The sequence below is a fragment of the Crocuta crocuta genome, unplaced genomic scaffold (assembly GCF_008692635.1).
Source record: "Crocuta crocuta isolate KB4526 unplaced genomic scaffold, BGI_CrCroc_1.0 scaffold186, whole genome shotgun sequence".
In the NCBI taxonomy this organism is placed as follows: domain Eukaryota; kingdom Metazoa; phylum Chordata; class Mammalia; order Carnivora; family Hyaenidae; genus Crocuta; species Crocuta crocuta.
Genome location: NW_027551569.1, coordinates 3,454,315 through 3,466,670, shown reverse-complemented (window position 1 = coordinate 3,466,670; position 12,356 = coordinate 3,454,315). Strand labels below are relative to the sequence as shown.

General features: G+C 42.8%; 1 protein-coding gene across 5 annotated transcripts in view; it reads left to right on the top strand.

Moving 5' to 3' along the window:
* NRXN3 (neurexin 3) overlaps window positions 1–12,356 on the top strand; it is a 1,503,781-nt gene that overhangs the window by 381,795 nt on the left and 1,109,630 nt on the right. For 4 of the 5 annotated variants that reach the window (XM_077750623.1, XM_077750621.1, XM_077750622.1 and 1 more), the window contains 2 exons: window positions 5,347–5,648; window positions 11,528–11,689. In XM_077750623.1, the coding sequence (XP_077606749.1) occupies window positions 5,347–5,648; window positions 11,528–11,689 (464 nt within the window). Of the gene's footprint in view, window positions 1–5,346; window positions 5,649–11,527; window positions 11,690–12,356 lie in introns of those variants that run through there. The other variant, XM_077750625.1, reaches the window with a different exon arrangement.

Here is a 12,356-nt window from a genome sequence, read left to right as displayed (position 1 = left end):
GGAGGGGCAGAGAGAGAGGGAGACACAGAATCCAAAGCAGGCTCCAGGCTCCGAGCTGTCAGCACAGAGTCCGATGTGGGGCTCGAACCCACGAACCGTGAGATCATGACCTGACCTGAAGTCGGATGCTTAACCGACTGAGCCACCCAGGTGCCCCCAACTCTGGCTTCTTTTCATGGTCTATGGTTTGCCAGTAACTCTGCCTCTCAATTTCCTAGGTTGACTTTCCTGAGAACCTTTTGCTTGCATTCTTGCCCAGCACAAGGCAAACCTTACTCGGGAATGGTATCAGCATCCAGGTTGAACCAGTCCTGGGCACCCTCAGAAAAGTAGTTCAGATGTGTTCTGTTCTTTTACCTGGGGTCTCCGCCTTCAGCTTCCTCATCTCTTCAGTTCATGTTTAGCCCAACATAAGCAGAGTTGCAAAATATTTTTGTAAAAGATTATGTGATCTTTTAAAAATACATCTCGGGAGGTGCCTGGGTGGCTCAGTCGGTTGAGCCTCTGACTTTGGCTCAGGTCATGACCTTACATTCATGGGTTCGAGCCCCACATCGGTCTCTGTGCAGACAGCTCAGAGCCTGGAGCCTGCTTCGGATTCTGTACCTCCCTGTCTCTCTGCCCCTCCCCCCTCATGCTCTGTTTCTCTCTGTCTCAAAAATATATAAACATTAAAAATAAATAAATAAATAAAAATACATATTGGACCCTCCATCCTTTCAGTATAATTGTGCAATGGCTCCTCATAACCTTCGGAATAAAGCTCAGATTTCTTGATCTCAAAGCCTGAGATGCCAAGCTATCAGAAAGCACAGGCCCAATTAAACAGTGATATGCATTTCTCCACACTTCTTAAATTGCATAGTAAAAACATATTACACTGAATATTTTAACCTGTTTTGCAATTTCTCAGAGAAATAGAGATATTATTATATAAATCACTCGTTGGATGTTTTTTTTGGTGGGGAGAGAGTGGAAAATAGAATTGAATAAATGCTTGTTAATGCTGTTTATATATAGTACTTGGATTAACAAGCCTTTTGAAAGATCAGTACTTTACATATCTTATACAAACTGATTTAAAATCTCGGGTTGTACATATCTAGATTGCATCTAGTATTTAATCACTTGGACATTTACAAATAATGGGTAAACGATTTGTTGTTATATAGAGTTGAGCTCTGCTTTCCATGCAGTGAGAATAACATTTTTATTTTAACACTTATGCAATTGATTGTAAACTTTGGGGCGATATAATTTAAGTGGATCTAAACAGTCCATTAGCCATGTCAGGACATGCCCTCTTGCCAAGCTGCAGCTTTATGCTAAGCTGTTGTGTACTCTGTTACATAATCCCCTGCATTTATTTTCTCTACCTATTTAGCTTGAATACATACAAGGTGACTGCATTGTCTCTTCAACCTCCTTCTCAGTGTAAACACTAAGTATAGAAAACAGATTTGGGGCAATATTACAGTTTTCTAATGGAGAGGTTGGAGAATTGGATGGGCTTAGAAATGTGTTTGTCACTATTGAGTTTGTTGCCTTTTAGTTATGTTCATTGTCAATTTCGTATGGTTTTCAAGGTGATAAGACCGTGCTTAAGCTTTGGCTCAGAGGGAAATTAAGACAGATTGGGATTTTAGGAGAACATCAGTTGTGAGAGTATGCAAAGGAGCATTTTTTTTTTTTCAAAGTCCTCACTTTTTCTCCTTCTGTGGCCCTCATTTGCTCCTTTAAAGACAGGGTCATGCACTGCCAATTCCTCTCCTTCCTACACAGTCAGGAGGAAAGCATCCTGCACCTCAAAAATGTTACAGTTTTGCTCATCTAGAATATGACTCAGAGAGTAGCTTTCCATTGTCTATTGTATGTTGATATGTGGAAGAGATACCAGCATCTGGGGTGACACTCTTGGTGGTCTCTGCCAGCTCTGGGAAGAGGCGAACTGGGAGAAGTTATCATTGAATGAAGAGATTGGGAAGGTTGTGAATTGTTACAGCATTTTCATTACATACTTGGAAAGGAACCTGCTCCAACATAAAAATCCTTGCTTGACTAATTTGCATACAGATTAGCATACATATGCATGTGGTTTACATAGATGATTCTCACATTGGTTTTATTTCTTGTTTGTTTATTGTGATATTTTCTTCTCTACAATGATGTAATTTTTCTCCTTTGGACTTCCACATAAAATAAGTCATTTTGCTTTCAATACACCCAAATTCCAAGGGGGAAAGGGAAATACTACTTTTGGTGAGCAATTGCGATTTACATAACATTAGGGGGAATAGGTTTCTGGATCAATTTATCCAAGGTTTGGGATGGTTTGTGAGTTAACGTGTGGTTCTGTGGAATCATTCATGCCTTTTGAGTAGTAGAGTAGGAACATGAGGCACACCCAGAGCAATGGGCAAAAGCATATTTAGAGAAAAGTCCAGATAGGCACCAGAAGTCCAGAGTAACACAGACTGACTGTGGTCTTAGGTAACTCACTTATTCTTAGTTTTTAGTTTCTTCCATGATGAAATAAGGGCATTAAATCAGGCAGGCTCTAAAATCTCCTACAAGCTCCAAAACTTATTATTTTTATATACTCCTTGGACTAATTACATGACAAACATTAAGCACCACATAGCACATCAAATGATATCCTGGTGCCTTAGTGTTCTCTGTCAAGCCTTCCCCCTTTGAGGGGTAGGTACTCAGTGTTTAATTTAGGCTTCTGTAGAGGCACTCATTTCCTTGTTCATGTATGTCAGTTCAGTGGGCACATAAGGTATAACTTAAATGTTTATAGAAGACACCCGTTGATATACCACCTGTGATGCCAAGAACAGGCATAGTGGTTGGCTCCGTGTACATTTGCATCCAAAGAAGAGTCTAGTTGTGATAACTGCATATGATTTGCTGTCTTTTCCTCTAGCTCAGGCTTACCTCCTGGTGTGCTGAACAAAGGCTCATCCAGTTGCGTTTTAACAAAACCATTTCTTCAGAAATGAGGGGAGAGATCATGAGAATAGACAGGGCACTAGGGGGTTGGACAGATCTGTTTCAAACATACAGATGATATCAAATTGCTGCTCCATGATTTTATGTTTTTGGCTATTTTTGGTAACATGCATTAGACATGGCTAATATGCCAAGTAGTACTTGCTACTTACATATGTGTAGGAGACATCATGGTCACTCATAGGTTAGTAGGTCTTCTTGCTTATACTTATATAGTGGTAGTGGTGGTGTGTGTGTGCATGGATGCAAACTGAAATATGCAGGTAGACACATACCCTTGAGATCCTCTGGAACACCCAGGATGAACCTGATCTTTAACTCTCTGGAGTATGAAGTTGAGTTTCATGTTTTAATGATGTCTTGACGCTATGATCATTTTCATGTAGTATGTAGTGGGTATTCATCTCTCCCACATAAGAGTAAGCCCTTCAAGGAGAAAGAATGAAATCTGGCCATGTGTAGCAACATGGATGGAACTCAAGGGTGTTATGCTGAGTGAAATAAGTCAGGCAGAGAAGGACAAATACCATATGTTTGCATGTATAGGAGTGTTAGGAGGAACTTAACGAAGGACCATGGTGGAGAAGAAGGGGAAAAATAGTGGGGGAGAGGGAGGGAGGCAAACCATGAGAGACTCTTGAATGCCGAGAACAAACTGAGGGCAGGTGGGGTGGGGGGAGGGGAAGGGGGATGATGGGTATGGAGGAGGGCACTTGTGGGGACGAGCACTAGGTGTCATATGGAAATCAACTTGACAATAAACTATTAAAAAAAAAAAGAGTGAGCCCTTTATAGCTCTTAGCTAATGATGAGAATATATTTTACTTAAGCGACTTACCAAGGGCTGTGATAGTTGATAAGGAGCTAAGTTGAGGTACGACTGACTTTGGTTACTAAGGCTGAAGTGCAGTTCTAGAAGAGAAAATAGAATGCGCTCGACCTTATTTGGTAGCCCCCTTTCTTGAATGGGAAACTGGATATCAAACCTTTTATTGTTGCCCATTTACTTTCATTAATGATGTGCTTTTGATAGCTTTTGGCCAACCCTGATATGAAGTAGGCCTGGCAGGAGGAGACATGGAAGGCCACAGAGTGTGTGTTGAAATTATAAGTTAAACCAACAAATGAAAATACAACATGTTTATCCCCTTACCTTGACAAATATACCTTTGAAACTACGTGGTAAGCCAGGTGCACACTTAGAATTTTTGGATTTCTCAGAGTTCTGCACTGGGAAATGCTGGCGTAGGGAGAACCAGCCCCTCTGGTTGTTGGCCTGTGGTCTTCCCCTGCCCCCTTTCCATCTCTGGCTCCACACTGTATCCACAAGGGCTCTGGTTGAAATGCACATGGATGCCCACGTGGCCACGCTCAGACCAAACCCCTGCGAAGGGTCCTCCGTTGCTAGTCCTTAGACCGTAAGGTATGCACACTGGTGGCATGATTTGCTGTTGGAAAATGAGTCCAGGTAAGAGGCCTGCACAAGCCTTGGAAACAGGCCTGGGTAGGAAACTAGAGGATTCCAGTTTATGGCTCTGAAAGAGAGTCTCACTCTAGTGGAATGCCATCTTAGCCCTGTAGACCCCTAGTCCTATGGTGGAAAGACGTTCTCTAGGATGGTCCAACCAGGGCCATCTAAATCAGAGACCCCTGGAGCAGAGATCCCTTTGAGTCTAGGGGAGCTCTTGCTGTCTTCTGAAAGCACAGTATCAAATTTCATTCTATCCCTTTTTCTTCATCTGCTTGATCACCTTTTTTTCTGGTCCAGCCTCCTATTTAATAACCCTGTCACATTCCCCTGGGCTCAGGACTCTACCATGGAAACCAAAGTTAGCTGGGTTATTGATGGATGGAAATTAGAGACAGATCTTTCAGGGTAATTGATTTTTAGTTATTGGTCAATAAAAGGTACCTAGAGCTAAAGAACCCTTTGTCAGAAGAGTTAATTATCCATTCTAAACCAGCTCTGGCAGAAGCATCGAAAAGCCATCATTGAAGCAAAAGCAGTGTAAGCCTCACTTTACCATGTAGCATAAAATTGCCCTCTAGGTTTTCCTCTGAGAAAATGTGAAGGAAAGGCAGCAAGCCCTTTTGGACCTCTGTGCTGGTCTTCTGCCCTTGTGAGGAGACGTAGTTTCTTTGCAGTTACTGTCTCTAGTGGTTTCCCTAGTGCCTTGACACAGGTTTGGTGGAAGAGTCTGAGGGAGCTGGTGCTGCTGTCAGCTCACTGGCACGGGCAGTGCCCTGGGGGATGTGTTCTCTTTGGTGTTTGTGTACATCTGACTCCTTTCAGTCAAGTGTTGATGGCTGTCCTCTTTCCTTTTCGTGCAGCTCGAGAGGAAAACGTGGCCACGTTCCGAGGCTCAGAGTACCTGTGCTACGACCTGTCTCAGAACCCGATCCAGAGCAGCAGTGATGAAATCACCCTCTCCTTTAAGACCTGGCAGCGGAATGGGCTCATCCTGCACACGGGCAAGTCGGCTGACTATGTCAACCTGGCTCTGAAGGATGGCGCGGTCTCCTTGGTCATTAACCTGGGGTCCGGGGCCTTTGAGGCCATCGTGGAGCCAGTGAATGGAAAATTCAACGACAACGCCTGGCACGATGTCAAAGTGACACGCAACCTTCGGCAGGTAATGGCTGAGGGGAGAGGGTGCCCGGAGGCTCCTCTTAGGTAGCTGGGGAGGAGGTTTGTGAAGCAGGTGCTGGATGAGCTGGAGAAGGGTGTAGAACCAGGTTTGGATTTGTCGAAGTCTAATGTTCTCCCAGTCTCTGCAATTCCACAAGGAAAATGATGAAAATATGTTTCTCCTCATACTTCACTTCTCTACTTGTGCTTTTTTTTTTCCAGAAGAAAATTCAGTTGTATAGATAATAAAAGTTAAAAGTACTTTCATTCCTTTTATTCTGCTTTCTTTTTTATCATTTTCTTAATTACATTGGAATCTTGTTGTGTTACTGTTAAATTCAATTAGGGATGGCATTTTGTTTCCGCAGCTTGCTAGATTTTCCTCATTTTTTGAATATGTGTTTTTCTTTTTAATTAAGTTAGCCATTGTCATGGTGCCATGATTTTAATTCCTTCCAGAAAGAGCTTCCTTTTTCTTGTCCTTTTAATTTACCACCTCTCCTCCACTTTCATTCCCCCCCCCCCATTGTTATGTTAACCTCTAGCCTTCAAATGAACTAGCTGGAATCTTTCTGAATTCCTCTGTTTTTCTGTTCCTTGGTGTGCTGCTCCTACTTTATTGCCCCTGTCTCTACCTCAGAGACTCTTCAGTTGACTGGGAGGCCTGGAAAGTGGAAGGACCCAAATAAAAATGTCAACTTTGGAGCAGCCTTTCCTGGTTCTGTTCGAGCTTGAGAACTCCCATCGCTTGCTGATTCTGAGCAGGCGGCTCCGTCAGGTGACAACACTCTAAGAAAGCCTTAGCCACGTGAAGTCATTTTCAATCTCATAACTAATAAGAATAGTCACACCAGTAATAATATTAACACCTCAACCACATCAGTGAAGAGAAAAAGCGTTTCCTCTAAAAGTGTAGGTCTGAACTGACAATGCCTTTTCCAGGTTGCTATTTCCACTTGGTGTTTCTCCTTCTGAATTAGTCATTAAACCCCGTTAGATAGCATTCAGTCTTTATTAATCAGAAAACATTATGCAAATTTCCAGAAAGTGCATATCAAATTTTCTTCTGCAATATGATTGATTCAGTGCCTTCTAATGTAAATATGAAAGCGTAAGAAACTGACAGGTGTTTGCATATGTTTTCCATTTGATAGAAGTGTAACTCCTTAATATTTCTACGTGAATGGAGAAGGCTCACACACACTGGGAACACACAGTATTCAAAAGAGCCATTTTTGTGCTTAGGTATGTTGAGGAAGGCCCCTCTCTTCTGTCTGCCGTGACGTTACCAAATAACCCAAGACTTAGAGCCCCCAGTCACATAATGCCTATGGATGGGATGTTTTTACACTTGGTCTTAGTCAGAAGGCTGAGAAGCGATGGATGGGACATTTTTGAATCACTGTTCTGTTTTTCTTCTAAGACCAAACAGTCCAGTTGCCGATGTTTTCTTTAATAATCTGCCATACATACTTACACAGCTCTGCTGTCAAGAGGGCCCAGTCGAATTTCCGTTTGCTAACATAAAAGGGTGTGATGTATTTGAGTTGCAGAGACCAGACCAAAAAATAAAATATAACCTTTTTGCCAGTTTTGACTGGCGGTACACAGTAGTACCTTTTAGGCTTTAGTCACCAGAGGGGAGAATTTTCATGTATTGGAGAGCAGGGTCAGGCTCTGTTTCTTACCAAGCAGCCTGACTCCCTGATTCTCTCCTACTCCGTACACTTCCTTGCCATGATTCCAATTAGCTGGAGAAAGGCTCACTTTTATTTCTACTGAAAACACTTCTCTAAAATAGGTTTGGTCCCCAGTTCCATCCTATAAACTGAGCGGGGGATAAACTAAAGTGTTACTCAAACATTGGTTGTGCTGTTTCAGTCAGCGAGCAGAGGAAAGCAACCCTGGAGGGTTTCTCTTCCATGTTCTAAGACCCAGCTCCCTCAGTGCCCTTGGACAAGCCATCTCACCTTTCCACACCACAGTTTCCATTTGTGAGTGGTGATTACAATCCTCCCCAGCCATGTGTGGTGGCTAAATATGCAAAACACCTTATGCTCCAGAAGGATTATGAGCTCTCCATGGTCTGGGTGCTGGACTCACTGTGACACACGCACGATTTACAAGCAGAGTATTCTGTCATGAAGGTGACTGTGTCTGTCTGTCACTGGCATTGTAGCTAAGCAGAGCTCTCAGTTCTGGACAAAGCTACAGAGGCCCTAGGGTGTTGGGGCATTTCTTGGCAGAGGGAATACATAGAGAGAATGCACCTAAAATTGGACTTCATTGAAATCCTGACTGAATTTTGCATCTAAATGCAATTTATTGAAAGAGAAGGAAATATCAGAAAACCAGAGTTGATTTTGCAAATGTAATCCTTTCCGTGCTGAATCATCTAAGATGATTATTTTGCCCATTAAGAGTACATTTATAACATCTTTTTTAGTTCTGTAGGATACATTTGAAGGGGTTGGAAGCCCCTGTCTGTTTCAATTAAACTGTAAGTTGCTTCATAAATATTTGATAACAAGCCTATGACTGTCTCATGTACTTTTTTGGTAAGGTCGAATGGCTTCTGTGGCAAAAATTCATCTGAGGAATGCTTACTTAGACTTTCCTGGAGTATTCATTACTAAATGGAGCAGAACTTTGCCCATTTCTTCCTTCTTGGTCATATACTCATGATTCCACCTATGAGCTGAGTCAGGACCAAAGCCAGATACTTCAGGGGAGGGTTCTGCTTCAAGGAAGGAATGTCGACTGCCTGCTCCGAGCTATAACTGGGATTAGGGACCAAGGTTGTGATGCATTTCTCTGGGTGTGTTTTCAGTTTTGTTTTAAGGTCCATGACCTTGAACATGGCCCTCATGTAAATTGCTTTAGCTGTAATGCCACCTTAGTCAAACCACGAACACAAAACTGGGGTTCCCAGTCTTCCAGTGTTCCAGCTTTCCAGCCTCCCACCCAGATCAGGGTGTGGTGGCGATTGAGCATTTGAAAATAGCGAGTGGAGACTAATCGTAGGGCTTCTTTAATCATGTTTAACCTGCCAGTCCTGTCTGCTATCCATAGGAGAAATTGCTTCAAAGCTCGAAAAGCATTTTCTAAAGGAGAATGGGGTAGAGCCACTCCAACGGGAAGCATTCTGGCAAAGAAAACAAAATAATTACTGCATTGGGTAGTAAAGAAGACTCCAGCTATTTTGATGCACTCCAGCAGTACAGTTCTTGTAAATCAAGGGGAAAGAGGAGGGTGTCCCTCTCCTGCTGCACACATCCACACCAAATCAAGGGAGTCATGGGTCTTTAATTACCTCTGGAAACCCAGAGTACGCCACAGAGTTGTAGCCTTCCTATGCTCGATGTGACCTGTAAATGCTTTCAGTTTTTTTGGGGTGTTTTTTTTTTTTTTTTTTTTTTTGGTTGCTGTCATTCTATTGAAAGTCATGATCATCCATGTATTTAGTCAGAGTCAGATATTTAAAAAAAAAAAATCCCAGAACATTGGTATTTGAGCTCTGTCTATTGACCTACACGTGAAATGGTAAACTTCAGGGGTATTTTCTTTCAGGATAGGTGGACTGTGCATGTGCTAGGGGGTGGGAAGGGAAAGGGGGGTATTCATTCAGAAGAGCTCTTGGAAAGTAAGTATGACGCTAATTCTAACTGGGGTGAGGTGTGGTCTGAGTGGAATTCGGAAGAAGGGGGTCAAGTGACAGGGTGGACTGTAGCTCCTTTCCTGGCTGTGCCCTGGCTGCCGAGGGTTTCCATAGAGTCTTGGTCTCATTGTCTTCCCCACTCTCTTTCTGTGTCGGGTGCCTTTTTTTTGAAAAACTAACACAAGATCATTCATGCAATGTGTCATTTTACTAACCGACTAATGTACTAACACCCTAACGACTCATCTTTGTTTTTAGTTTTTTTAATTAACAATCGTTCTGTTCACAATTTTTAATTTCCTTTCTTCCCCCTTTTCCGCAAAGCACTCAGGCATCGGACACGCTATGGTAAACAAACTACATTGTCTGGTAGATATCATTCTTATTGTCTCTTTTTTTGGGTTTGCCGTGTGTTGCCCCCCTTTTCCTCCCCAAACCCCCCTTTTATCCTCCTTAGACTTGTTTCTTCTTCTTTAAAAATTTTTTTTTTGTTGAATTAAATGCAAGTCTTTTTGTTGTTGTTGTTAAAAAAATAAAAATAAAAAAGGAAGGGGACGTGCAATCCCTGGAAATACTATTTGGACGAGTTTGGTTGGGACGGTTTCCTTTTCTCTACTTTGTCATTTTTTTCCCCTAAAAATATTTTTTTTAAAGAAAGATTCTCCATTTAGCTAAATTTATTTTGTTTTGTTTTCTTATTTTGTAACTTCCAAGTTACAGACTAGGGACAACAAGATTTCTACTGAGGACTTTCTTCTCTGTCTTCCTATCTCTCTCACTCTCACTCCTTTCTTTTCCCCCCTCCCTCCTCCTTAATCCCTTTTTTCCTTCCCTTTGGTGTGGCCACGGCTGCCGCAGGTGATCTGGGGAGGACAGTGCTCCCCTCTCCGTCTCTAGTCGTTTTTTCCCTGCTTTCACCTCACTCCCCACCGTGGCCGCAGGGAGCTCTGCCAGTGTGTTCTCCATACATCCTCTGCATGGCATGTTCCTGTCTCGTGGATTCCCCATCAGCATCAGAATTTGTCCCCCCCCCCCCCATTTTCCTCCTCATTACTAACAACCTGCTGCTCATCGGCCCAATTCCACTCTCTTCTCTTTCTTTATTTTTGTCTCCACTCTTCTTCATTCTCCTTTCATCCTTCATATATTTTGGGGTTGGGTTTGGACTTTTTCTTTTCTTTTTTTTTTAGTGAGGGAGGTGGCAGGCAGGGGAACGATGACCCTTTGGTTCCGAATGTTTTGTTTTGTGTTTACTTCCATCTTGTGTTGCGGTTTCTTCAGTGCATGTACGTGTGAAGTGGATTTTGACTCTTCCCTTTGGTTCTCCTCACCCCTGCCCACTTCCCTCCCCTTTTTCTTCTGCCTTTTCTCTTGGCTCCTGATAGTTTTCGCATGGGTGTGTTAGCGTATGGTGTGTGCACGCTTTGAGGCCCTATCTTTTCTCTCTGCCCTGTGCTCCTTTCATGGATGTTGGGTGTGTGGGTGCTATTTCTTCCCTGTGGGCATTATTATTTTTATTTTGGTTAATATGCGTCATATTCCTTTCTTTTTGTTAGAGTTGCCTTTTTGGTTTGGGTCATTTCTTCTTTTGGTGGTGGTGATGGCAGCGAAGGGAGGGCAGGGGCTGGTGTCCTGGGGTCGTCCATGGCATGTATCATCCATGACACATCAAAACCGCAACCCTTCCCCTTCCTTCCCCGAATGCATGTTTGTCAGCGTGGTGTGAGCCCCAAAAGAAATGAATAAAAAAGAAAAAAAGAAAAGAAAAAAGGAAAAAAAAACATCCACAACCAAAGACCAACCCTCACAAACCCCATCGTCAAATGTCTCCTTTGCTGTTTTCACTACCACCGTAAATAACAGTCGCTCAAAAAATAAATGAAAATTTTACCAATGCTCTGAGACAAGAGATGTCATCTGAGGATAGTTCCATTTTCTAGCCTGACTGAATAAAGAGCACAGTGGGTAGAGCAAGTTGCCCCTTTTGGCAATTCCACCAAAGTCTCCCGGGAGTCTGCAGAGGAGTGCTGGAGGCTTGGGTCACAGGGAGGGCAGACCAGAAAATGGAACTTGGCTGCATATACCCAAATCAAACCAAATTAGAAAAAAATACCTCACCAAAATCTTAATGAAAGTGATGCCACAGGTAGGGGAAGCCGCTGGAGTTTGATTGGACTGTAAAGTCATTGTTGGGATTTTCTTTTGTCCCTATGTCCCTCCACCAGGTGACAATCTCTGTGGATGGCATTCTTACCACGACGGGCTACACTCAAGAGGACTACACCATGCTGGGCTCGGATGACTTCTTCTACGTGGGAGGAAGCCCAAGTACCGCTGACTTGCCGGGCTCCCCCGTTAGCAACAACTTTATGGGCTGCCTTAAAGAGGTAAAGGTCACACCATCTCTTTAATGTCCCAAGAACAAATGAAATTTCCAGTTCAGTGAGGGGCTCTGTACTTTAGTCCGTTCTTTGAGGCCATAGATTTAGCAAAAAGACTTTGGGCTTGAAAGTAGAGGTCCTAGGTTTTGGTTGCCACTTAAGGTGATTGATTGTGTGACCTTGGGTTTACCACTGGCATGATTTGTGGTCCTTTTTTTCTTGTCTGAGTACTGGGGAATCGTATCCCACAGGCAGCTGTGCTTTATAAAGAATAATAATAATAATTATTATTATCGTTATCATCATTATCATTATTTTAGAGAGTGAGAGTGAGAGAGAGTGCGAGCACGCACATGCCTGAGCAGGAGAGAGGCCAGAGGGAGGGAGGGAGGGAGAGAGAGAGAGGGATAGAAAATCTTAAGCATGCTGAGCATAGAGCCCAGTGTGGCATTTTGTACTTTTGACTTAGCAAGTAGGGAAGCTCTAGCTCCAAGTGGCTCAATTTGTGGTTGTATGTCTTGTCTAAAACATAACATATGTATTATTTTACCTTTGCTAAGCTTGGTGTTCCCAGGAGTCTCACTATTTGAGATGAAGGAAAATTTTAGAATGTAACATTAAGGTCCAGAAGACTGGTTTTCCTTTTTCTTTTTTCTTTTTTCTCCCCCCCCCC